This window comes from Macrobrachium rosenbergii, chromosome 6 (genome assembly GCF_040412425.1).
Source record: "Macrobrachium rosenbergii isolate ZJJX-2024 chromosome 6, ASM4041242v1, whole genome shotgun sequence".
In the NCBI taxonomy this organism is placed as follows: Eukaryota; Metazoa; Arthropoda; class Malacostraca; order Decapoda; family Palaemonidae; genus Macrobrachium; species Macrobrachium rosenbergii.
In genome coordinates, this window is record NC_089746.1 from 2,437,210 (window position 1) to 2,463,706 (window position 26,497).

General features: G+C 38.1%; 1 protein-coding gene across 3 annotated transcripts in view; it reads right to left on the reverse strand.

The window, feature by feature from the left end:
- Bulli (regulator of MON1-CCZ1 complex protein bulli) overlaps nt 1–26,497 on the reverse strand; it is a 441,067-nt gene that overhangs the window by 161,765 nt on the left and 252,805 nt on the right. For all 3 annotated transcript variants that reach the window (XM_067104768.1, XM_067104769.1, XM_067104770.1), the window contains exons 9-10: nt 25,026–25,153; nt 24,550–24,703 (exon numbers count right to left, since the gene is read on the reverse strand). In XM_067104768.1, coding sequence (XP_066960869.1) covers nt 24,550–24,703; nt 25,026–25,153 — 282 coding nt within the window. The remainder of the gene's footprint in view (nt 1–24,549; nt 24,704–25,025; nt 25,154–26,497) is intronic.

A 26,497-nucleotide genomic window follows, 5' to 3' on the forward strand; every position in this document is an offset into this window, starting at 1 on the left:
ATATATATTACATATATAGTTTCTTGTGTTTCCTGTTTTTGCTGCCAAACCCTAGTGGGTATCTGGAATAAATAAATTGTTTGATAACCTGTGACTTTACCTACAACCAAAAATTCTGAAACACTATTACCATGAGGGTGGTGATCATTCTGAGATATTGCCATGGGAATTTGGAATAATCCTGCAGCCAGACCTGACATTATTAGGATAGTCACTTTAAACAACAAAGAAGAGTACATATATAGGTTCTTGTGTTGTTTCCTGTTCTTCACTGCCAAACCCTACTGGGTATCCAGAATAAAGAAAACAGTTGATAACCTTTGAATTTACCTTGGAAAAAAATTCTGAAACACCATTGCCAAAGAGAGTGGTGGACATGCTGAGGTATTGCCGGGAATGCACAATAAACCAGCAACCAACCCAACATTATTAGGTAAGTCACGTTAGAACAACAAAGAATAATGCATATACAGTCGACCTCTGCCTATTCATGGTTCTGGAGTCACAGTTTCACCTGTGTACATATGTGGAACACATATACACATTATTCATGGAAAATTTGCCTGTTGTGGTATTTTCACAGAGAAACATTCACAAATTACTGTATTTTCATTTCATTTTTGATAAAACTTAAAATATTCAGGTATAAGCATTTTTAGAGGGTCTTTTGGTGTTTTGAACTATCAAAAAGGCAGTTATAACCATTTTTAGAGGGTTTTAATTAATTGCAGATTTGAGCTATTTTGGGGGTAGTCTGACTATCCCAAACAGATACTATAGGGTTGCAACTGTATAGGTTCTTGATGTTGTCTCCTGTTCTTTATTGTCAAACTGAATTTGAGCGTACCAAGATAAAGAAAATGGCTGACAACCTGTGACTATACTTCAGACCAAAAATATCTGGGTTGTCAGGATTTATTTATTAGGAGCTAAGCCATTTCGTCACCCGTCAACTTTGTAAGCTCTTTTGAGGTTGAACAGCAGCTACACTATCAAAAACTTGATTTTTGATAGGTTTTTCCTACATCGAAACTTGTTCTGATGTATGAAAAACCTATTTTTGTAAAGCAGCTGTTAGTCCTCAAACCCACTTACTTTCCCTGACAAAAAGGCACAGTTCTCAGGTGAATATTTATCTTGCACAGACCTGGCATGTAAAAAGAAAGATGGCTGACATGCATGATGTTGTTACATCTCTGAGAGTAGGATGATAGAAAAATCAAATTTATGTAATCATTGTAGGACAGGAGACAGAGCTACTCTTGTCCTTAGTCTTTTATATTCTATCACTATGTCAACTAGCACTAAAATTCTGGCTGAAACCAAATAAGGGATATCTTCAAAGATTGAATGGTCCATTTTATGGAACCTGGGGAACCATGAGTTTAACTCCTTTAATGACTCAGAGCATCTAAAAAATAGGTTTTTCCTACATCAAAACCTGTGTATTTGAGATACTGATTTCAACTCATTTGAAATGACAAATGCTGGTTAATATAAATCTTCAATTTTAAAATATTATGAACAAACATGTACAAAATGAAAATTTGGTCTATCACTCACATGTGCACAATTGAGGGTTCTATACTACAATTCAGTATTGCTTTAGTGACTTACTAAAGGTTTTGAATCTGCAAGTACATGATACTGAAGTAGTTGATGCAATTGATAGAACTGCTTTGTTCTAACAAGTGCATTTATAACCAGTTCATACAGGGAAATGTTGAACAGTTACTCCAACAGCACCTAGAGATCTTGTATATTCCACTACAACTCCAACCACGACTTTCAGTAGGACTCTTTGGCAAGATTCTGAAAAACAATCACATAATAAAATTAAAAACATTTTTAATGTATATTCAGGGAAAATATTTATGACATTAAATTATAATTCAAGCACTGCTATCAGGGAGCTCTTAAAATCAAAGTAAATGCTTTTTAAAAATGACTTCTCATTCAAAATGAATCAATTACTAAAATTTACTATTACTTTAAATATCTAAAGGGTGCAACAATAACAAGTTTTAAAATCTCATAATTATCTAAAAAAATTAAAAAAAGACGAAAGGTACTGGATCAAAGTCAGAATGAAGCAAAATCATCCATCCTTCATGGACTGCAAACCATTGCTTCCTTGTTATGTGGAAAAGTAGAATGGAAAAGAATTTGAGTAAGAGAGCTGAGGAGAGATATCATTTAGAAGCAACTTTATGCATTCCACAAAATATATGTTTACTATCTTGTTCCTTTGAAGCTACAAATCACTGCCTTACAAGAACTAAATATTTACTCAAATTACACTAAAAAGAGTAATTCTGACTCAGATGATACAACTATATGTAAAGTTAACTAATTTGATAGTCATATCACTAACCAATCACAGGACATCATTTCACTCCTGAACAGAGGATCTCGAGTTACTTATTTGTCAACATTTTAAGCATTGAAAAATTTAAAAAAACTGAGGGTTAACTTACACTCCTTTATAAAGTGAGTCTAAGCAGACCCTGTAAAAGGCCATTCTTTACAAATGGCCAAACCATTTAATAATGCTCTAAACTATCCTTTCATCTCTGTAACCTTCTAACCATGTATGTCTCTGTATGCTACACAGGTCAGTTTACCTCAACAGTGTCCACCTTTTTCATTTTTATTCAACATCCTTCATACACTTCAACCTAGGTTCTAATTACATGGAAAATTCAGGTATCTTATTCCAATCTTTTATACATGCCTGTTTTCTGTCACTCACCATTTGTTTCATCCTACTATTATTATTATATTTACACCTACAAACTTCTGCAAATTTTCCACTTCCATATCTCCACCATTCATATTAGCTTATAAACTTAATAACATACTAACACTATCCATTTTTCCTGATTTCCATTTATCTCATTACTTTACTCTTGCCCATAATTACTGTCAATTTTTCCTTGTGCAAACACTTCCAACATTTTACTTGTAATGCAGTTTTGCTTCATTACAATCCCCAATCAGCAGTGTAGCAACTACAAACCAATTACAGTACAGTATTACACACTCAGACCATGGTCATTTTCTCATCCCATAACTTTTGCCCTTACAGCAACAGTCATTTCTATAATTTAGAAACGTGTCCCCAATCCTGTGCATATAGGGGTGTTGAGAATCTCTTGGTTTATAAACAGATAGATTACAAAACAGGTCTTGATGTAGGAAAACCTATTTCTTGATAGCTAATGTGAGTCCTCAAAGGAGTCAACCCTCTTTATGTAAGCCCAGGGCCATAAGACAGACCAACTAATCTCAAAGAATTTCTCTTATAGTTAATCTTGGCCAGAATAATCTTGATGGCACAACAACAGAATACAAAGGACTCAACACAAGGGCTCTATCTTTTGCCTGGCAGGTGATGTCATTTTTCCCTTCATCATTCTCTCTCACAGATGTCTGACAGCACTTACATTAGCCATTTTCCTCATTACTTACAATCCAGGTCTCTGCAAGATAAATGTTCACCCCATAACAATATATTTTTCTTCAGGGAAAGTGAGTAGGTTTGAGGACTTACAGTGGCTATTAAAAATAGGTTTTTCCCATGTCAATACCTGTTTTTTGATAGTACAGCTGCTATTTGTCTTTTGATTTTTACAAAAAAATTTAACTGAAAGTGACGAAATGGCTTAGCTCCTAATAAATCAATCCCAACAACCCAGATAAAATTTAGGTCCATGGTGAAGTCAAAGTTATCAACCATACTCTTTATTCCAGATACCCGTTCAGGTCTGGCAACAAAGAACAGGAAACAACACACAAACCAATATATAAATTATCACTTCTAGTTCTCAGGTGACTTCCCAAAATATGCAGGGTCTGGCTGCTGGATTATTGCGCCTTCCTCGGTGATATCTCAGCATGACCACCATGTCAAGAAGGCTCCTGGTTTTCCGCCAAAGATCAGGAACTTACCTTACCACCTATCAACAAACAGTGCAGCTAAATTTGCTTGAGCTCATGGCAATAGTGTTTAAGGAATACAGCGCTACCCCACTTTTTTGCGTTTCACTTCTTCCCTCTTCATTTTGTCATGGATTTTTGTGGAGTACATTATTCACATTTCCATGGGGGAGCTTTCACTAATTCACGGATTTTGTAGATAACTTTACTTCAGTGTAAAATATTTTTAAATTATTTTTATCATAAAAATCTTTATTTAGTCACAAACACAATATGAAAAATACAGTACAGTAATTAGTGAATAAACTGTTGTTCTATGAAAAAAAGTGAATTAGTGATAATTTTAATTGTTTTTACCAATATATAAAGAAAATGGGACAACTTCACTACTATGAGAGAAAACATCTATACTTATGTATACAGGGTTAACTTGATTAGTTCTCAAACATTCTGTATGACTGATTTATTTAATTTGTATTCAAAATTTATTTAATTTGTATTCAAAATTTGTTTAATTTGTATTCCAGTAAACATTTTATAGATATATTGCTGTTTTACATTAATTAATATTAATATTTTAAAATTAGTAAATCATTGGTATAAGCATTTTAGGGGCAAAATACTAGAGTAAGAGTTGTAAAGGGTACTAATCTACGATGACTTAGGGTGTTTTGAGATGATGGTTTGGGGTGTATTTTTGTTTGAATTGATATTAAATTGTTTTAGTGTGATAATTTAAGGTATATTTTTGTTTGAACTTTAAATTAGGCAGTGAACTTTGAAAATAAACAGTTATATGCATTTCAGTTTAATGAAAATTGTATTTGGCAGTAATAAGCAGTTTTAAGTAAATTTTTTAGAGGGCATTTTGCAATTAGTTGATTTTACATTTCCGATGTTGGGTTCTGGTACCTATCCCTGCAAAAAGTGGGGGAGCACTGTACTTCCTCTGATGACCACCCTGTCTAAGAGAGCCCAAAAAACTAATCTGAGCACCTCATGCCAAAGCAGTCAAGACAACTGCTTTTTTGTAGCATATGAGTTGTAGTTGTATTGGGCTTACTGCATTGAGGGGGTGACAGGAGTCTAAGAACCTTATTCAGGGACCAGGTAACGGGAAGCCTTGCAGGAGCCAGCCTTTGTAATGCAAAAGACCGGAGAAGGGAAGTTACAATATCTATATTAGAATTAATTCCAAAACCATAAAGCAAGGTTCTGACAATGCTGTATTGTATGCCTTGATAGTTGTAATAACAAGGCATTTGTCCTCAGAGAGATACATAAGAAAATGTAGAAATGTTTCCAAAGAGATTTTGACTGGGCTCTCAGCATAGAGGTAATCTAACCACACTTTCCATATGGACTGGTACTGTCACATAAAGTTCATAGTTTTTGCACTAGGTAACCAGCAATATTATTAAGTCAATAATCTTCATGGTAGACTACATTAGCCCGTTAAGCGTCACTTATGGGAGACAGCTGCTCCTGTATCAATCACATTTTCTGGCTTGCAGAGCAGTCATTTGGTCTATGCCAATTTTATGCTTTTATGTGTTCTTTTATTACACTGATATTGTTTTTGTATAAACATATTATTATCATAAATAATGTAGTATACGAAAAGATGAAAGAATTTATTTTGCATTTTTATATCCTAAAGATTACAAGCATGAAACATAAAAGGGAAAAAATTCTTTCATATACCATTCCCTGAAACAGAGCCAGTAGAGCAATAAATGGTTTCATTTCCTTTACATTTGTTTCATACCATTTTAGTGCACATGATATTGTAGGCAAACTTTCTATTTATTCATCTATAATCTGGTTGGTAAATCTGTTCGTTACTGTTACAATGTGCTCCCATGACTTTGACTTCAAAACTTCTAAAAAAACTCCACAGGGTTTTCCTTATCCTCAACAATAAATTTCACAGCTTTGGGTGACTGAAAAGTAAAGGGACTCTTCTCCTAATCAGTTACTCTCAAGTCACTTGGCAATGCGATGCTCTAACGTAAATTATGATTTTCTTCAAAATTAGATAAACCTTATTCAGTCTATGTTAGAGGCTTCTGAGCAGCTACTCTGAGTCTCGTTGTCATCATTAGCCTCTACTGTACATCGAGTAGTGATACTATCTCTTCAGGCAAAAGATTTTTCTTTTGCTTTGGAAAGCTCATTATGGGGGATAAATAGGATCAAAACAAAAAGAAATCAATCGTTGACCACTGAACGCACAAAGCGCAGCGGGAGGTGAGAGGTATATGTTCACTGTCAGACTGTCTTTCCACTACAAAAAAAGTTGCCATTTACCCCTAATTTAGCTCATGGTGTTACCAAATGATGTTCCTACAATTTGTATAAGAGTAAAGGGTATTTCTGAGCTTGATCAGTGTGGCACTAGCCTTGAAAGAGGGAGATCACGTCACTAAGTTGAAGGCGGTGTAATATGGGATGTGGGCAACTAGGATATGCTGTTGGCGGTGCTTAACAGGTTAAATAATTCTACATTTGAAGGTCGAGGCTCAGAAGGAAGATGCATAAATGACTTTTCCTCCTCCTGTCTGGGATAGAACAACGGACGGTACAGTAATGGAATCTATTCTCTTGCCCGGTGTTGAAGCAAAAGGAATCAATGACCGTTCGGCCAATTTTGGGCCACTAAGTAAGCAGTTCCGTTAAAAGCTAGTAGTTTGTTCAAAACCTTTGAAATCTGGGACAATGGAGGAAAGAGGTATATTGTTCTCCATTAGTCCAGCCTTGTAAAAATACTGGAAGTTGATGGCTATCTCATATGGCAAACAGGTCCACTTCTGGATGTGGTATAACGCTGGCAATAACTGAAAGAAGTGTTTGTCCAACATCCCTTCAGTCAAGGCTGCCATGCTTCTTGACAGTGTCTGCTATTACACTGAGAGACAACATAAGGTGAATTGCTCACAAGTACCACTTCCTTGCTTAAGATAGATAGGTAACATTATAAACTGAGAGGGCTGAGCATAAGACCATCCTCTTGATGCAAGCCACCAGTTGAATTTCTTCTTTCCTCAACTCCTAGACAACTATTGCTGTTAATTTTTTAACCCCCTTCGCCACTGGCCTGTTGCACTGCCGATAACGCTTGCATACCGCATGAGACAAATGCCTAGTATATCAGTCATCATTTGCTCACTAAACTTTCTTTTATTCATATTTTTCATTTATATTCTTATGTGAAAACATTGTGTACATACCAATGAATATTTTTCACCACATTGGCTATATATATATATATATATATATATATATATATATATATATATATATATATATATATATATATATATATATATATATATATATATATATATATATATATATATATATATATATATATATATATATATATATATATATATATATATATATATATATATATATATATATATATATATATATATATATATATATATATATATATATATATATATATATATATATATATATATATATATATATATATATATATATATATATATATATATATATATATATATATATTATATATATATATATATATATATATATATATATATATATATATATATATATATATATATATATATATATATATATATATAAAAAGAGGAATATTTAGTGGAAAAAATAATTGCAGAAATAGAAATAGTAGTAAAGTAGTAGAAATAAAGTAGCAGAAAATGTAGTAAAGTATTAGTAAAATAGTACTAGTAGTAATAGCAGTATATACTAGTTTTCTTACAGAAACAGTTAGTATACAGCAATGAATGTTTATGGCATTGGTAATAATAATAATAATAATAATAATAATAATAATAATAATAATAATAATAATAATAATCATAATCATAATAATAATAACAATAATAAAAAAATTCAACAGTAATACCACTACTACTACAACTTGTAGTAGAAAAAATAATGATAATAAAAATTACGTTACTGTAAAAAAAAATGAAAGAAGTTTTCAAAAAACATAGTACACTTTCCTGTGAAAAATACTCCTCTGCCCGAGCATTCATCCATTCACACAGTCTGTCAATATCATCATCACAAAAAAAGAAACAAAATGCATCTCGTGGGCAGGTGAAGTCAGGTGTGCAAACAGAGATCCCATTGTCACCCTCCGTGAAATCGGGGTGGGTCTGGGCGCTTGTCACAAAATGGATCTGTTATGAACTGCCAACCTTCATCGACAATGGGTTCAATGTCTTCTAAAATCTCTGTGTCGCTGTCATCCTCTAAGCAACTATAACAACTATCACTATAATCATCTGACAGATCTGGCAGGTATTCCTACCCAGGATCTGAAATACTATCATCTGACATCATGATACTGAAAAAAAAAAAAAAAACTGTAAAATAACTGCAATCAAAAGGAGAAAAAGTTTAGCCTTCGAATCCAAATGGTTTACTCACAAGATCGTGACAATGTTTCATACATAACAGCTTGAGGCGCACTGACATGTGCTGCTGGACGATACCCTTATAATATCCCATATGAATATGACGTCCACGACGACCATCGGACACTCATTGGCTAGAATGAATAGTGGGTGGAGCTTCTGCACCTCTCTCGTACACGATACTACGCCTGAAACCCATCCAAGCTGAAGAAAACAGCTCTGCTTTTCGAGGAGTGATGAAAGACGATAGGCGTACGTCGCGGTCTTTTATTACTATTGCGTAAAAGACGACAATGGTGAAGGGTTAAAGATTCTTGGGGCAATATTTATTCTGAGAGGCATGACTTTGAATTTGTATGTTTCCTTCCATCTGACATCCTAGGAAGGGGCAAACAGGAATGGTGATAGGGACTTGCCAGTGTATGTCTTTCAGGTCTATAAAGATGGTCCAGGTCCCTTGCAGTATGAGCAAACATACTTTTTGCGCCCGTAGTCTTCCAAAAATTGTGGCATATAATGTGTTCAAACAGCCTACAGCACTTATTCTTCAAAGGATGGGTCTGGGTTTTGGAAAATCCCCTTTACAAAGGGAAGAGGGTGAGACCATTTCCACCATAGCCTGCTGAAGATAACATTGTGTTCCCAAGGGGACCACTTCCACTGCATGTGATGCTGAAAACAACCACTGACCATGCAAATCCTATTGGGCTCCACGTCTTCCCATGCCTTTAATAGGCAGTCCAGAAATTGATTTTCCTTTCTTCTGGTAGGAGCATCTTTGTCCACTTTGCAAGGGTGCTGCTGCTACTGTTGTCACCTCTTCTGTTGTTGGAGGGCTTTAGTAGTGACTGGAGGATTGTATGGCTCCAAATCATACTAAGCTTTCTTTGGTTTAGGAAGAGGAAACTTTTGGGTGTATTGTTTCCCAGGTTCCCCTTTTCCAAGAAGAGCATATACAGTATTGTGCAGTTCTGTTGTCAGGCTCCTTCAATGAGTTGAGAGACGAAAGGCTCTTCAAACAGGTCCTGCAGGAGGGGGAAGAATATAATACCAAGGTTACATTGGGGAGCAACATATTGGAGCCTACCCAATGCTTTCTTTCAAGCCGTAACGTGAGACTCCAGAAAATTATAGAGTGCCCCCATAGGGTCCACACAAGAGTTTTGGCTACTGCAGCAAACATTGTTCTGGAAGAATCTGGAAGCCCTCTAATAGCTACTTCCAGCATAGTAGTAGAAGTTACATTGTTAAGGAGGTGAAGCCTAGCATGAAATTTAGCCATGGCTGTCCTGTCTAGGATTTTTCTCATAGGGGTCCCAAAGAGAACTTATTCCTATAAAAAGGAAGGACAAGTGGTGTCCATTCCTTTGGAGAACTATCAGATACTGGGATGGCAGAGAAAAATTACTTTATTTCTACCATTAACTCTTGCTTCCCAGTCACCACAATATTCTAAAAATCTGTTTTCACATGACTGACTGTTTTAAAAGCGAAGGGACAGAAGGCTGGGGCCACCCAGAAAGGGTATTGGTTTCCTAAAACTGTTGTACTGTAGTGCTATATTTTCCATTAAAATGGGAAAAGTTGCCCCTATGGCTTTCACTGCTATATTAATAGGCAGGATAACCATCTCCTTTGACTATTGCTGAATTCCAATTGAAGGGGGGACCAAGCACCATTCAGTATTAGGAAAAGCTGCACTGTCTCGAAACTCTTAAGTGTTCAATCACAATGATTGTTTTCCTTTCAGGTGAAAGGATGCATACTGAGGCATCAAGCCAAGTGTTATCAGTACCATCAGGAGTGGATACTGGTGCCCATACTACATTTTGATTTGAGGTTTTATAGTCTGAACTGACTGTATTATTGTTGGGTAGGCTGTCTCTTAACACCCGTTCTGATTTCAACTGGGATCTAGATAAATGATTCAACTTCTTTTTGGGCTTGGGATTTTTATTACCCTGTTCCCATAACCTAAGATTTTTGGTGATAGAACCAATCGTTTACTAGGCAGACCGTCCAATCTCTCTATCCTCTCACTTAAAGGCTGAAAAATGTTTACACATTACACCTAATTAAGGATCCAGGCCTGACCTGATTTCCTTTTGGGAATCATGGATAGCATCTCTGATATACTGATGCTCAGCAGCAAGGTCATCTTTGATACTGTTCATGACTTCCTCCTGGAATTCTAAAGTACAGCAAGCAGAATTCCCCTATCTGGGACGCCTGCATGAACTGACTGAGCAAAGGCAGTCGTATCACCACTTCTGTCTGGAGTTCCACAGGGCAGTGTTCTTGGTCCACTGTTATTTTTAGTGGATACAAGTGACATGATATTTGGCCTGGAAAACAAGATTGCCTAGTTTGCCGATGATGCATCACTTGTGGGTGTAGTGAAGTCTCCACTTTTGAGAAATGAAGCTCCCCTCAGCCTCAATCGCGACATGGACCAGATCAGGGAATGGTGTAGTCGGTGGGGTACGAGGCTGAACTCCAGTAAAACGAAAACACTATTGATCAGCAGATCTTGTACAGATTTTCTACCCCATCCTCCCCTTCAGGCAGATGGAACTTTGCTGAACGAATCTGAAGCTTTAACTATTCTAGGTGTAACCTTCGACTCACATCTAACTTTTGAGAAACATGAGAGAGGTGCAAAATAATGAGCAGAAAGACAAGTACTGCTGGTTTGCCGATGAAGCGAGCTGCTTATAAAGCGGGATACGGACGTCTGCATACTTCACAGAGACCGCGGGTACAAAGATTTACAGGTGACCTGAGGTCAAACTAATTCTTTCCAAAAACAGGACAGGTTCATACAGAAAACATAGTGATCAATAATGTCTGACACATAACATAAGTAATTCGTTACTTGTACATAAAGCATGATTGTTTAGAAAGACAATACAGGCAGTCCCCAGTTATCGGCAGGATTCCGTTTCTGGGGGTGTGATGATAACCGAAAATCGCTGCTAACCGAAAATTGGTGATTTTGGCGCTTTTTTTGGCGATTTTCAGGGGTTATCAGCGCCGAAAAGCGCAGATTTTCGATTATTGGCGCCTCTGTTAGGTATGTATCGGCGCCAGTACCCAATTATCGGCGCCGATAAACGGAAATCGGCGATTTTCGGCCCCCGAAAATTGCTGATTTTTGTCGCTAGACAAGCGCCATAAAACCGGATCGCTGTTAACCGAGCCCGCCGTTAACTGGGGACTGCCTGTATATATACAATTTACAATTATAGTGATAAATATATATTCTGATCGACCCTAGGTCGATGTGAAGGCACCGCAAAAAACAGGATGTTCTCTATAGAGGACGCGTTGAGCGGGGACTTTACAAACATCTAATGTAAGTTTCAGTAAATGCCGCACGAAAGTTAGGTACTGTTCGTGAGGCCTCATATATTTATAACAGAGATAAAATCAACACAACCAGTTTTAGGTCATTTGTACTCCCTTTACTAGAATACTGTTCTCTAGTGTGGATGTCTGCTTCTGCCAAGGATTTTTCTCTTTTAGATAGAGTGGTTCTTGGTCTCTTGTTTGTCACTTTTTCATAAGTTGTATTTCAAAAGAGATCTTTCACATTCACAACTGATCCCTGAGCCCCTTTATCTGCCAAGAGCAACCAGATTCGCTGAACGGCATCACCCATATGCAGTAAATGTGCCTCACTGTCAAACTTCTCAGCTCCAGAGGTCCTTTACTCCTCACACCATTGGTCTGTGGAACAGCCTCCCAGAGGAAGTCATGCAATTGGAACTTCAGAAGTTCAAGCGAAGGTGCAATACATTACTACCCTAATACTATTCTCCTTGCATTGTAGTACATTTTCAACTATTTGTTAATTTTTTTTTTTTTTTTAATAAGTGGGGTCTCTTCTTTCTGTATTTCCTTTACCTCCTCTTACTTCTTCCTAATGAACACCTTAATATTCTTTGAAGCCTGAATTTCAAGTTAGTGACCCCTGTAGGCTTGTTCCATATGAATAGGTTTCATCTTCTGAATAATAATAATAATACTAATAATAATAATAATAATAATAATAATAATAATAATAATAATAATAATAATAATAATAATAATACAAGGCAGACACACTTCAAATGGGGTTGGGTGGACCCTATCAGTGTCCCCTTCAATATCTGATTGCTACATGGGAGAGGCAAGATTTTCATTTGAGGTGTCTCTCCCATGTAAAGCAGATGACTGTATTCCTGGAGCTTCCAGATTCAGAGGAGCAATTTCAGTGGCTACATCCACTCCATGTCCAATATTAGTGACATCTCTCCCAAGGAAAGACTCTGTCTTCATCAGAGAAGTCTACCCAGTAGGTTCTAGAATCCACTGCTTTGGAGTATTGGCCCAAACAAGGATTCTGCTCAGAGAGGAATGGAAACACACACTGCCGGAGTTCTGTCAGAAAGATGTAGTCTCCTCCTTCCGTACTCCTACTGAAACCTATGACCCAATCCACCATCAACTGTCAGTAGTGGTGGGATGGATGATGAGCCTGATGCACAGACAGATGGTGCCTATTTGGTCCACCTCAGATGAGGCTGAGTAATTCCTTCAAGTTTCCTCTTCAAAGAATTATTGTAATTTCTCTAATGTGAACGATTTTGTCTCTGAGTTGAATTCGGTCTGTTTGTCACGGTAAGCTCGTCTACATGTATCATCAAACCATGACTGGTCACTTGTCCTGAATTTGATGACCTTTCTAGGGGCATACCTTACCAAAATAATCATCAGCATTTCATTTAACTTCATCTTGGGATGTGGATCTGATATAGCATCTGAAATATTAAGTGCCTGACAAGCTTCAATACTGTAATGCGATCGCATTTCGCTCTAGATTTCAGCCAGACTGTTTCCCAATGGTGGCACTATTAATACACTGATTGACAGATATGTCCATCTCAATGGTGCAATGATCAGAAGTGCCTATGTACTGGCAAACCTTGGACTTGACAATAGCTGGCACATATGCATGGGTTCCTCAATTAGTCGGACAAAATCAGAGGATACACAGGACTAAAGAGCAGACTAGCCATGTTGATCTGTGGAATCCAAAGTAAGTCACTCGCTGTGTGCTTTGCATTGCAGTCTCCACATACAACAGATGAAGCTTTTGACTCCTGTGATTGATCCATACTAATCTTCTCCAAGAGACAGTCTATATAGAATCTTTGATATTTGGATTGTGGTAAACAGCAAATACATAAACATTAAAGACCTTACTGAAAATCTTAAAACATAGAACTTCAAGGAACCTACTCCAAGTTTTTCTGACTATAAATATGTTGTACATGTGAGATGTTGTGACAACAAATAAAGGCAGGGTCATCAAACCCTGGGATTAAAAACTCAACCTTTGACTTGTTACTGCAGCACTTAAAAAAGTCTCTCAGATAAAAACATTAAATAGTAGTTATGGGTACAACTCTGGAGATCAAGAAAACTTGACCTTAAACCCTGAATATTTGAGCAAAGTACTATGCTTGCCCAGAGTTAAGCTCAATGTCTACCAAAGGAATTAAAATTAACAACATAAAATTAGTATAAAAACTAATAAATAGACTAATAACAACAGCCACATAAAAATCAACTGGTTGGCAAGGTGGAGCCAGCACACCTTTTAAGGCAAATAAGAAACCCGCCAGATTTGCCACAACAACTGGGGGAGGGCAGTCAGGATGGATTAAGAAATTATGAAAAGCCTACAAGGAAAAGATTAGGTAAAGAATAAGGTGCTTTCCTGATAATCCACCAAGCAACTTTTGCTTTCTCATCAGCCCGTCCTACACACTTTTCGAAAAAAACATTAAAGCGAACAAAAAAGAAGAAGAATGCCTAACTGTACCCTCGCTCTGGGGAAATAGAGCCATTTGTCTCCACCATCCCAACGACTGATTTATGACTACTAAAACTGGTGCTGTAATATAATTAAATAGAAAACTAAAAAGATAAATAAATTTACAAGGGGTTTCCTATAGGAAATACCTAAAAATATATTTCATCATATCTGTAAATTCATATATACTATGTATACATACTGAGTGTGTAAATTAGTTGAGGCGGCCCACATCCCTCACAAAGATATATAATTGTTCTTTATAATAACCACCCTCACCAAGACTTGTAGTGAGGATAAAATGTCCTTTGTCATGTCCCTGGGACAGGAACCTATGTCTCAGATTCCCAAGACTGGGGCATTCGACCAGCAAATGTCTCACAGTCCAGGGCACAATCCAGTCATCGCAAAATGGAGGATTTTCACCTGACATCAAGAACACGAGTGAGTTTTGCATGTCCAAACCTTAGCCTGCACAACATTGTTTCTTGCCTCCTTGGCATATAGGGATATGACCATGGACACACTGATGACATAACACTGCACATTTTTTATTCGTTGCAATATTTTCCCATACAGACTGCCAAAGCTTTTCAATTTTTTTACCTACTAGATGATATACATCCCAATATGGTGGCTGGCATCTTCTGGGTTCTGGGGAGGTGACTGCTGACTTAGCAAGTTGACCAGCTTGCTCGTTCCCAACCACTCAAACATAGGAAGGGACCCAGCAAAAATCCACTTCTTTACCTCTTCTTTTCACTAAATGCAGCCATTCCAATATCTTTAAGATCAGTGGGTTCATAGAGTTAAAAGATTCTAACGATTGAAGAACAATTCTCGAGTCGCAATATATGGAAGAGTCAACCCCCGCTTATTCACAGTTCACGATTTGCAGCTTCACCTATTTGCAGATTTTTCTGTGAAACTTATCACTAAATTATTAGTGAAAAATTCAGTAATTCACAGATTTTTTTGAGAAATATTTACTAATTACTCTATTTTCATGCTATTTTCATGAATAAGTACATTTTTATGATAAAAAATGCTTTACTAATTTTCAAATATTAATATTAAAGAAAACAGCAAACTATCCATAAAATGTATTTACTTTTCAATGCATATTAAATATTAAGGTACTGTAATGTATACAGTACTTAACTTCCCAGGATTTCCTCATGTACTGTACAAAGAAAATGGGGCTGCTTCAATAATGTATGAAAGAAAATGGATGTACTTGAAAATAGGGGTAACTTGAATAGTTTTCACACTTAGCTGTAAGCCATATATTTTTAAGGGTAATGTTTTAAGGTGACTTTGAAATGATATTTAAGTGTTTTAGTTCACATTTTAAGGTATATTATGTGAAGGATGATAGTTTAAAGTATGAGAGAAAATGGATGTACTTTAACAGAGGGGAAACCTGAATAGTTTTCACTCTTAGCTGGAAGCCATATATTTTTGAGGGTAATGCTGTAACATGACTCTGAAATAACATTAAAGTGTTTTAGATGATAGTTTAAGGTAAATTCTGTATGGGATGATAGTTTAAGGTATACATTTGGTGTTGGACTATTAAGATAAGCAGTTATAAACATTTTTAGAGGGGGTCTGGTTTTTTAACAATTTAAATAGCCAGTTATAAGCATTTTTGGTAGAACTAAGTAGTAGCTCCATGGCAGTGATGGCCTGCTAACTTGACTTTTTCTAACAGTTTTTGTGTTGCTAATTATGGATTTCCCTTTAATTTTTGTCCGACAAATGTAATTAACTTGTTAATTAACCCCTAAAGTTCATCCAACAAGGTAGGGGACCCAATGGGAAAGCGGGGTTATGGGAGGGGTATACGCTGGGGATATACCCCCGGGACAGTGTTATTTGGGTATGTAACGGCTCACCCGCTTGTTTCTACCCTACAATTTTGGGGACCCCTAGGGAAAGTGGGGTTATGGGTGGGGTAGACAACGAGGCATGAGAAACCGGCCAAAATTTACTTTTTACGGCACCGCAGACATGAGAAACCCCTAAATAAACAGTGAACAAACAAGAACATTAAATGAGCCAACACAAAGGCAACCCCTCCCATTACTACTGTCTTCCCGAACATTTATTGGGGAGCCATTGGTTCATCCCTCACTCCCTTACTGAGGAAACTCGGAGAATGGGAGGCTAACCCCCCCAGACACTTATCTAACCAATCACGTTGCGCTGTTATCCCCCTGTTGAGGAAAACCCCCTGAACGTTAACTCCCAAAGTTGCTTACACGCTCCCCTACTAGGGGGGCTGTGTCCAGTTTCCGGGGTTCACATACGCATCCTGCACATGACAGGGCATGGGTACGCCTGTTTTGAACGGTTCATATCCCGTCCGGCAAGAAATAACTTGTTAACATGTTTTCCCTACACATGAAACTAACACACCCTGTATGCAATCCTACCAAACTATAAGTTAACACAGCAAAGAAGAAAACACATACGTTTTTAGTTTATTCTTGAAAGTTTCAACGTTCTTGGTTGCACTTACTCGCACTTGTTGCAACACAGGTAACCCCACCGGACCAGTACTGAACACGGCGCAGGGAGATTATATCCCCCTAGCCTACAACTAAACACGGCGAAATGCATTTACCCCGCCAGCCCAGTACTAAACTCGACGAAAGAGTATCTGTACCCAAAAAAGAAAGCACTTTCCCTACACACATTTTTCACATGGCAGTATCGTTTCTCTGCTTCCTTCTCATAACCAGCAGGATTCCATTTCCCCGAACCCATTACTAAACACGGCGAAATGCATTTAACCCGCCGACCCAGTACTAAGCACGGCGAAAGCGTATCTGTACCCCCAAAAAAACATTTTGCCCAGCCACATTTTTCTCATCCAGTTTTGGTTTCTTTGCTTTATTGTCATAACCAACGTGAAGCTTTTTCAACAAAGCCATTCCTGTTACCGCCGCGTAAGTTTCCCCCTTCCCCAAGTCCCTCATAAACCCTTCCCCCAACACCCAATTGCCCCAAAACCCCCACATCCTACCCCACCCTTGACCCACCACAACCCTTATCTGCTACCCAGGTCTACGCCTTAAAACATACACATTTTACGCTCTTTTGTTACAATACAGTGGCTGAATCCCTTCCGTCCACATCGCATTCGTCTGCGCCGATAACCTGGCACACTCCCAGTGTCTTGCGCTAACTGCTATCTCAGTTACTGCAACTTTTCTGCCAATTACTTAGGCAATTACAAATGCTTAATCAGGCTTTACCAAGATCACAGCCTGCTAAAAACACAGTGCTTTTGTCCACACTGCGTGATGTAGTGCCGCCACGACCTGCAGAAGAGGGCATTTAGGTGTGGCAGGACCTACGGTGCAGCACAGAAGAAGGGCTGGAAGAGGTGTAGTTTTTACAAACTGTTGTTCCAGAAATCCTGGTTTTCTTCCACATTTTTGAAAGCAGTGGCCGATCTCTATCCTCCTGGTCCCTAGGGTAAGGCCAGCTATTTCTGTTGGTGTCAACTTTTTTTTTGTTGGCAAATTATTTTTTCCTGCCAGATTGCTCCTTCCAGCCAGTGCTTAGTGCCTTCCTGCTCTTGTTTTTACCTTGGAAACTGGTTTTTTCTCCACTTTTACGGCTTCTGGTAAAGCTGGTGAAGTTTGTTTTTTGTTGGCCATAATCTTTGCCCTCGTCTCTGTCACCAGGCAGTGTTCCCTCACTCCCCCCACCCCCAGTGTTACGCTTCTACCCGCACTCGTTCTCAACATGTTTCCCGCTTACGCAACCTACCTCCTATCACCTTCTTGCACTGCTCCCCACTTAACTCCGCTTTTGGGGTACGTGAGGAAATTTCTCCTTCCCTGCCTCGTTAACCCCCACCCTTTCAGCTGCTCCCTCCCTTTTGCATATGGCTCCCTCTCGTTTTCCCCTCCAGCCAGTGTCCCCGTAACGTAAACATGTCCACTCCACTTCTCTGTTTTCCCCCACCCAGAACCCCGGATTCCCACAGTCCCCCTTACTGTTGAGTACAGTTAGGAGGCAAATGACACTTGGCCACCAACAAACACACTCGCCTATGTTATCAGATGCTGTAAAGTGGAGAAAAAACCAGTTTCCAAGGTAAAAACTGGCACGGAGCTAATACTTTGAATTACTGCATTTTTAAAGGGGGATGTCAAGTACTCGCGGATTTTAGCTATTTGCCGTGGTGTTTGTGGTCCCTATCCCCTGCGGTTACTGGAGGTTGACTGTAAAACCATTTCCATTCTGAGTTAAAATTTCCTTTAAGGTCTTTAAAATTGAATGCAGTTCTGCTGTAAAAATAGATAATCTCCCGTTTCTTTCTCCATCAGGGAAGACCACTCCAAAGCCGATGCCAGCATCTGACTTTGAGCCATCTGTAAAAACTGCAATGGAGTTATCAGGTTGCGAGGAATGATCTAAAAATATTGAATGTATTGCCTCACTAGACATTTATGCCTTCGTAGAATTAAAATATTTACAGAATTTTACGTCTGTAAAGTTCCTGGTGGGCTAACAGAATACCTAGCTGGTAAAATCATTTTCCTTGGGATGTTTTACTCTAAAAGCAATTGGTAGAGGTTACTTGGGGTGATTTTCACAGAACTGGAAATGCCTTTCATTTCTAATACAAATGCTGGTTAAGGACTTAGGGAGCCTCTGAAATATGTACCATCTCCGTACCAGCAGACATTGGTAATGTAGATCCAGGGGCATCTCACCAGCATCTATAAGCATGCTCTCAGTGGAAGATGATTTAAATGCTCCTGTACACAATCTCATTCCTCCATGATGGATTGAATTAAGCACTTTAAGGCTATTGAACTTTGCTGAGGTGTACACTTCACACACACATGTTAATTCTGAAAAGACTAACTCTATGTATAATCTCAGCATCTGAGTTCAGTTTGCAGCCCACAAAGAGTGGGACAGAACTTTCAGCACATTAATTGCTTTCAAGCATTTTGTCTTGATATACTTCAGAAGTGGAATCCAAGTCAGCTTGCTGTCAAAAATCAACCCAAGAAACCTTGTTTCACCAACACAGCGGATTCTCTGCCCATGTATGAACACATCTGGATCAAGATGGAATCCTCTTATACAGCAAAAATGCATGGTTACTGTTTTACTAGCTGAAAACCTAAAGCCATTCATCTCAGCCCACTTTACTAAATTATCAATGCACAGCTGAAGGTGGCATTCAGCCACTACCATCCTTGTTGCTGCATAAGATATAGAAAAAGGTCGTCATCAAAAAGGGTATATGTTATATCTGGAGAATTATTTTGGATACCCCATTGATTGCTAAGACGAATAAAGTTACACTCAGAACACTTCCTCCTGGTACTCCTTCTTCTTGGTTGAATACATCTGAGATTGTTGCTCCAATCTGAACCTGAAATAACCTATTTTTGATAGCATAGTCGCTTGTTTCATCCTCAAGGAGTTAAGCCCCCTGGTGTGCCAGCGCTCCAAGGTGACTAGACTAGTATCAAAGAAATATCTTTTAGCCTGATCTTGTAGCCGGGTATTGTGTTGTAATGAAAATACTATGACACATGATAAATTATAATTGAATCAAAGATAGGAGGGCATTTTCCCTTATCTTCAGTGAAGCGGAATCCAGTCTTTCCTACGTCAAAAACTGTAAGTGATTATTGCTCATGCGCGTCTGCCATCTTGTTCACGACCGGGGCAGGCAAAAGACCAGCCCCATCACCCTCTACTAGTCAAAGTAATGCGCACGACAATTCAGCCCTCCTCACAAAATCACTCTGATTTGAAATTTTTTCATCAGTGAGAATCATGGAAACACCTAAACTTGAAAGTTAAGTGCTTATTTTTAAGCTCCAGTAAAAAATTGTTAGTTTAAACTGTGGAACAAGTGTTTATTTTGTGTACAGAAGCCGGAAACTGGACTCAGTTTTCAGAGCACATGGTCAGGAGCTCTCTCACGTTCTCTGTTATTTGTGAAAGGCCAAAAAATTTGAATTTTTGATCATTCTATTTAGAAGTTTTAACTAAAGAAAGGTGCCACAATTTATAATTAATTTAGATAATCCTTTCAGATAATGATGTCTACAATAGCCTAGGCAGTAGCCTATATGAGATGGTAGCCTAGCAATTTCAGTTGAATAATTTAAGACTATAGTAGATGATGTCTGTAGCCTATAACGTAGGATTACATATCCTAAAGGTGATTTAAATAACCTGGATTAGGTATTAACCTAAATTAAGGTAAGTGAAAACCTTTTTAGATATATTCTTTAATAGTCCTAGGCAGCAGCCTAGTTTGTACCAAGGACCCTAGAATTTGATAAACAGGCTACAGAATTTTTCCCTTTATATAGCCTGTATACTTAAGCATGATCTAAAATAACCCAGGACTAGGCAGTATCTTGTATTAGGATAAGTGATAAACTTTTACAAAACATCCCATTATTAGACTACAGTAAACTCCCCGTATTCGCGGGGGATGTGTACAACACCCCCTGCAAATAGATAAATCTGCAAACACTTAAAACCCCTCTAAAAACACTTAGAACTGCTTATTTTGATAAACACAAAAAAAACTCTAAAAATGCTTATACCTGAGTATTTTAATAGTTTTATAAAAAAAGTGCATTAGTCATGAAAGTATGAAAATACAGTAATTAGTAAATATTTCTCAGTGAAAAATACTGCATGTGGGCGAATTTTCCTGAATAATGGGTAGATACATTCCACAGAGAAATCCACGAACACGTGAGTCTGTGAATAGTGAGACTATGAACACAGGGGATTTACTGTAAATCATTTTCCTAAACTATGTAATCTAGGACTAGATGAAAATAGTAACTTGTATCAGATGAGATGGTAGCCTAGCCTTAAGGCAGTATCCTAAGGCAATTGTGTTTTACATAACCATACCCTTGTGAATTAAATAATCCAGATTAGGCAGTATCCTAAGGCAATTGTGTTTTACATAACCATACCCTTGTGAATTAAATAATCTGGATTAGGCAGTATCCTAAGGCAATTGTGTTTTACATAACGATACTCTTGTGAATTAAATAATCTGGATTAGGCAGTATCCTAAGGCAATTGTGTTTTACATAACGATACTCTTGTGAATTAAATAATCCAGATTAGGCAGTATCCTAAGGCAATTGTGTTTTACATAACCATACCCTTGTGAATTAAATAATCTGGATTAGGCAGTATCCTAAGGCAATTGTGTTTTACATAACGATACCCTTGTGAATTAAATAATCCAGGTTAGGCAGTATCCTAAATTACAGTAAGTGATAGCCTAGCTATAAGATTATACATTATTGGGTTACCATTTTATATAGTAGACCAAATAACCTAGGATTGGATACAAACAACAACCTGGGTTAGACAAAAATAGTAGCCTGACTATAGGTTTACATATTAGTAAGCAGCTGGTTTAATATAGCCTATACATTTAAGTGTGATCTATACAAATATGGATTAGGTAATACCCTATACTAGGCTAAGAAAGAACAAATAAGCCTAGAGTACATAAGAACAGTATTCTAGGATCAATAACACTGGTAAGGTCTTATGTAGCCTATACCCTTACACGTGATATAAACCTAGAAGAGGCGATAGCCCAACAAGATTAAGTAGAAATCCATTTTCAAGGGAATATCCTACTGTTAATTTAGAAACAGCATGGCTGAGTATCAGACAAAAGGGTAGCCTCCGCTACATAAAACAAAAAACCAGATTATGAGAGGATTAATTTTTGTATAGCTTATATCCTTAGGTTTTAAATAAAACCTAAAAAAGAGGCAGCTTAGAATAGTTTAAGTGAGAACCCTCTAAGAAATCTTCTATGCTTAGATTAACGTAGATTACACTTGAAGGTTTAACCTAAGCCATATAAAACAGTAGCTTGGGTTAGTTAAACAAAATAGTTCATAGAAGATTAGTCTGAATGGCACAACAATTTAGAATTAAAATAATTTCACAGAGCCACTGCAAAAGGACTAAAATTTTAAGTAATACAGCCATATACAGTGTCAAAATTAACCTAAACCTCAAAAGGTTTAAGTTAACGTACTTTATAAAAGGTATTACATTTACACACTAGTAATCTAATTAACCTGTAAGATGTAATATGCTAACGATACAGGGTTTTACAAAGGTGTCCCTTATTAAAAACAACTTATACTAATTAGTTTCTAATAACAACTGGTTTTTTCACTACAGGGCCACCTTTATGCAGGACCCTCAGCTCATGTGTTCCATAGCAAATTGCTCAGTTTGCTTTTTGCCAGTGGGTACGGCCCATACCACATGGCATCAGCATAGTCTTTGTAAAAACCAAGACAAAATTTGCTTGGTTGAGAGTTATGTGTGAAATGTGCAGTGTGCTCTTGGCAGCAAGTTTTAAGGACGAAACAGCTCATTTTAAGCTGTCATGATGGGTCCTAGGGTTCAGCTCCCCAATACCTCCCAGGTTACCTCTGCAGAGCAAATAGAGGAAGTTCCTCTTGGAGGTGATTTTCTCACAAATGAAGTTGATATTGCTACCAAAATGACCTTGCTGAACCCAGAAGGATCAGGGACACAACCTTCAGCTAACCCTGGGAGAAACTTTCCTGAAGGAATTCAATCCCCCATGCAGTTTTCAGAAGCTGATCAGGAACCTTCCCCAAAAAGGGATACAAGGATTCACCTAACCCCAATTGAAATTACTACTTTTTGGAGGGGTATAGTAACTCACCAAGGACCTCTGCCCCCTGGGTAACTGGCAGTCACAGTTCAGCTGTGGATGCTCTGTCAGATTACCTAAGCTCCCCCAAAAGGGATACACAGTTTAGAGCATTTGATCAGTTCCGTAAGGAAATTATGAGTGATATCAAAGATGCCCTTGCCACAGAACAGTAATATATAATGGACATATTGCATGATTCGAATAGGGCATTAAAGAAATCAAGTCAGTGATGTACACTCCAAAGTGTAAAAGTACTGCATCCTGCAACCAAAAAGGAGAGTGGAAACAAACTCTGACCAAATAAGGTCCAAGGTTAGAATTCCAACTGGAACCAACAAAACGGCCAGTTCAGACCACAAAGCTTCAGGTCACAACATAACAGGGGTTCCAATATTCTCCCCTAATGATACTGATAATCCTTGGTGAGACACTTCAATGTGTATTTTCTCTCCTGATGGTAAGTATCTAATTAATGAGCGAAAAACCATGACTGAAGTTATGCATGTGGAGTTTAGAGACAGGGTAGAATTCCCTAATACAAAATGGTGCCTGATACCACCTTTGCCAGACTTGGAGAAACTTCAAAAGGAAACATTTCTCTTTTGTGGGAATACAGCATTGAAAGCTATAGATGACGCTCTTTACCAGGTCAACAGTAGGTGGAGCTATACTCCCATTATGAATAAAACCCAACTTGCTCACCAAGTACCCCCAGCCTTATGTCCCTTTACTTTTAAAATAATTAACCATGTGGAGACAAACTTTCAGAATTACATAGTAACTAGAAAACGGGAGCATCTGGAGTTCGTCAGTCGTCGCATTGGAACAAACCCCCTTCCGCTTCTTTCTGAGGGAAGCTTCAAAAACAAGTACCACCAACAAGGAGCAGGCTTAGGTGGCCCCAACCAGCCAAATGCCATCACCTCCTATAGGCCTACACACCCTATGGAAGTGCCAGTGCCCAATGGCATGCAGGAATTCCCATAGGCCCACCTCTGAAGTTGCTTTCCAAAGTCAGAACAGATAGGCAAGAGCTTCAAGCAGTCAGCTGCCATAAAAGTTGTCATCCCTGACAACCCCAAGACCGCAGCTCCAAGCTGCTCCTCCTGTCCCCGTTCAGCTACAAGCAGTTCCACCTCGTCCCTGCTCAGCTCCAAGCAGTTCCATCTCGTCCCTGCTCGGCTCCAAGCAGCTCCTCCTGGACACTCAGCATTGATGACACTACAAGCAATTATTCGCCATGGAGCCCCGCTGTGCTCAACGGCACTGCTCAACAAGAAAAGTGAAAAGGTGACAGACAGAGGGTACAGGTGTAGGGCACAAGCTAGAGAAGTAGCACTGACATAGACTGCAAAAGTGCAAGCATAGCCCATCTGTTGGGACCATGACTATTAGTACAGGTAAGAATGAGATGGAGCTCACATGTCAAAGTCTTGAATCCAGGACACTTTAGGGAAACAGCATTGCTCTTACTAATTTTCTTTATGGTGCACCAATATACTGTATAATCAAATTCCTGTGCCATCTGAAATTCAATGCTACTTGGTTACACAAAAATACAAAAATAGTAATAACTATATTCTTCCAACCTTCATCAGTTTGTATAGTTTTGTTTTCTTCTTGTTCTGCTTCTTCCATCAATGGAGCAAGTACAACACTGTACATTTCAGCTTGCTCAATCACCACACCTTGGGCCTCGGGTGGATTACTGGTCACAGCAGGAGAATTAACAGACTCCCCCATCTGAAAGAAAGTGAAAGCATATCAAAGGAGTAACTAACAAAAACTTGAACTAGGTTTTGTATAAGTAAGTTGCTGAAGCTTTCAGACACTTCATAAACAAAAGATATAAAACTCTCCAATACTGAGTAATACATGAAAGTTTTCATTTGCTCAGGCATGCAAAATTAGTACTGTACAGTACTGCAAATAACAGATTCAGACCAGTTTTGCACATTCTTCTGATTATTTAAAGAAGTATTTTACATTTATATCGTATGTACTGGTAATCCAGAAATAAAAACATTATCAGTGTTAAAAAAGTGAATCTTGAAACAAATCTTACCTGTGACTGAATTATGCTATTCAAATGGTTTCGATATGATGCATTAATTTTATCAAATATCTGACCTAATGACACCAACTGTCTTGACTTCACAACTTGTCGTACCACTGATAATACCAGAGACTTAGCTGAAAAGAACAAACATGTTTACTGAAAAAAAGTTTTCAAATGTCATAAACCATAATTGATATTTTTCAGCTGAGTAGAAAAAAAACCCATGTATATGGGAAACAAAAGGCTGTTACAATTATTATAAAACCAATTATGACTCAATAAAGAGTGCACATAATTTTCATCATGCACATACTACAATATTCATAATTTTATGGCTAACAAAACTACAGTACCATATGAGTGTACTGTACAGTAATGTACAACCCAACAACAACGATGATTTACTGATGTCTTTAAACTGGAGTCACAGCAACTGTGGTCAGTAACACTAGAGTCTGTTAGCTAAAATTAAATGACTATGAAAAAGTAAAAACTGTAACAATTTAAATGCAACATTTACTTTATCCATACTTATTCCATGCCTTACATCCTGTACACTGTATAAAGAACTGCTAGAAACTGACAAATATATACAGTACCATATTTACCAATTTTGAAGACATCCCAATTTTGACAAGAGAAATTTTGAAGAAATAATAATAAACAATTTTTCTTTTGTTATATGGAGTTTACACCCAAATTCCACACCAAGCCCATCACTAAGTAACCAAAGTGGAGCTACACCTACACTGACACTCCAGTTTCACAATTCAGTATCTGGCCCTGCTGTGATTTTCACCTTCATTGGAGTACTGTGCCTGTATTATGAGCAATAATATTAATATAAGGGTTTAATATAAAAACACTATAGTATTTATGGTGTGTGGTTTTTCTGTGTGGCACTGTTACCACAAGTTGATGGCCCTGTATTGGTTGATGTATTATGCAAAATCAATGGGGAGCAAAAGAGAGGAAAACGGTGGTTCCTCGACGTCAGAAGAGGTATGGAAGGTTTGCCCCACAGCTTCCATAGATCAAGACAGACTAGGGGGTCTAAGGTCCACTCCGTCAGCAGGACTTGATGGCAACAGTTTAATTCATCTGCCAAGATGTTCAGTCTCCCCTGGATGAAGTGAGGAATGATCATGACCTGGTTCTGCTCAGCCCAGAGAGGAAGGTCTTTTGCAGTCTCTCCAAGAGTGAAGGAGTGAGTGCCTCCCTGCTTGCAGACATAGGACAAAGCTGTGGTGTTGCCTGTGTCTGCTGCTACAGTCTTGCCTGTTACTAGCGGAGAGAAGGACTGAAGGCCCAGGTGAATAGCATTCAGCTCTTTGACGTTTATGTGCAAGGCTCCTGCTCCATTGTCTATGTTCCTGAGACCCTTCAACTCCCTAGCAGGGATCCCCAACCTAGATCAGAGGCATCAGAATAAAATTCTAGGCTGGGGCTCAGAGGCAGAAGAGAAATCCCTACCTAAA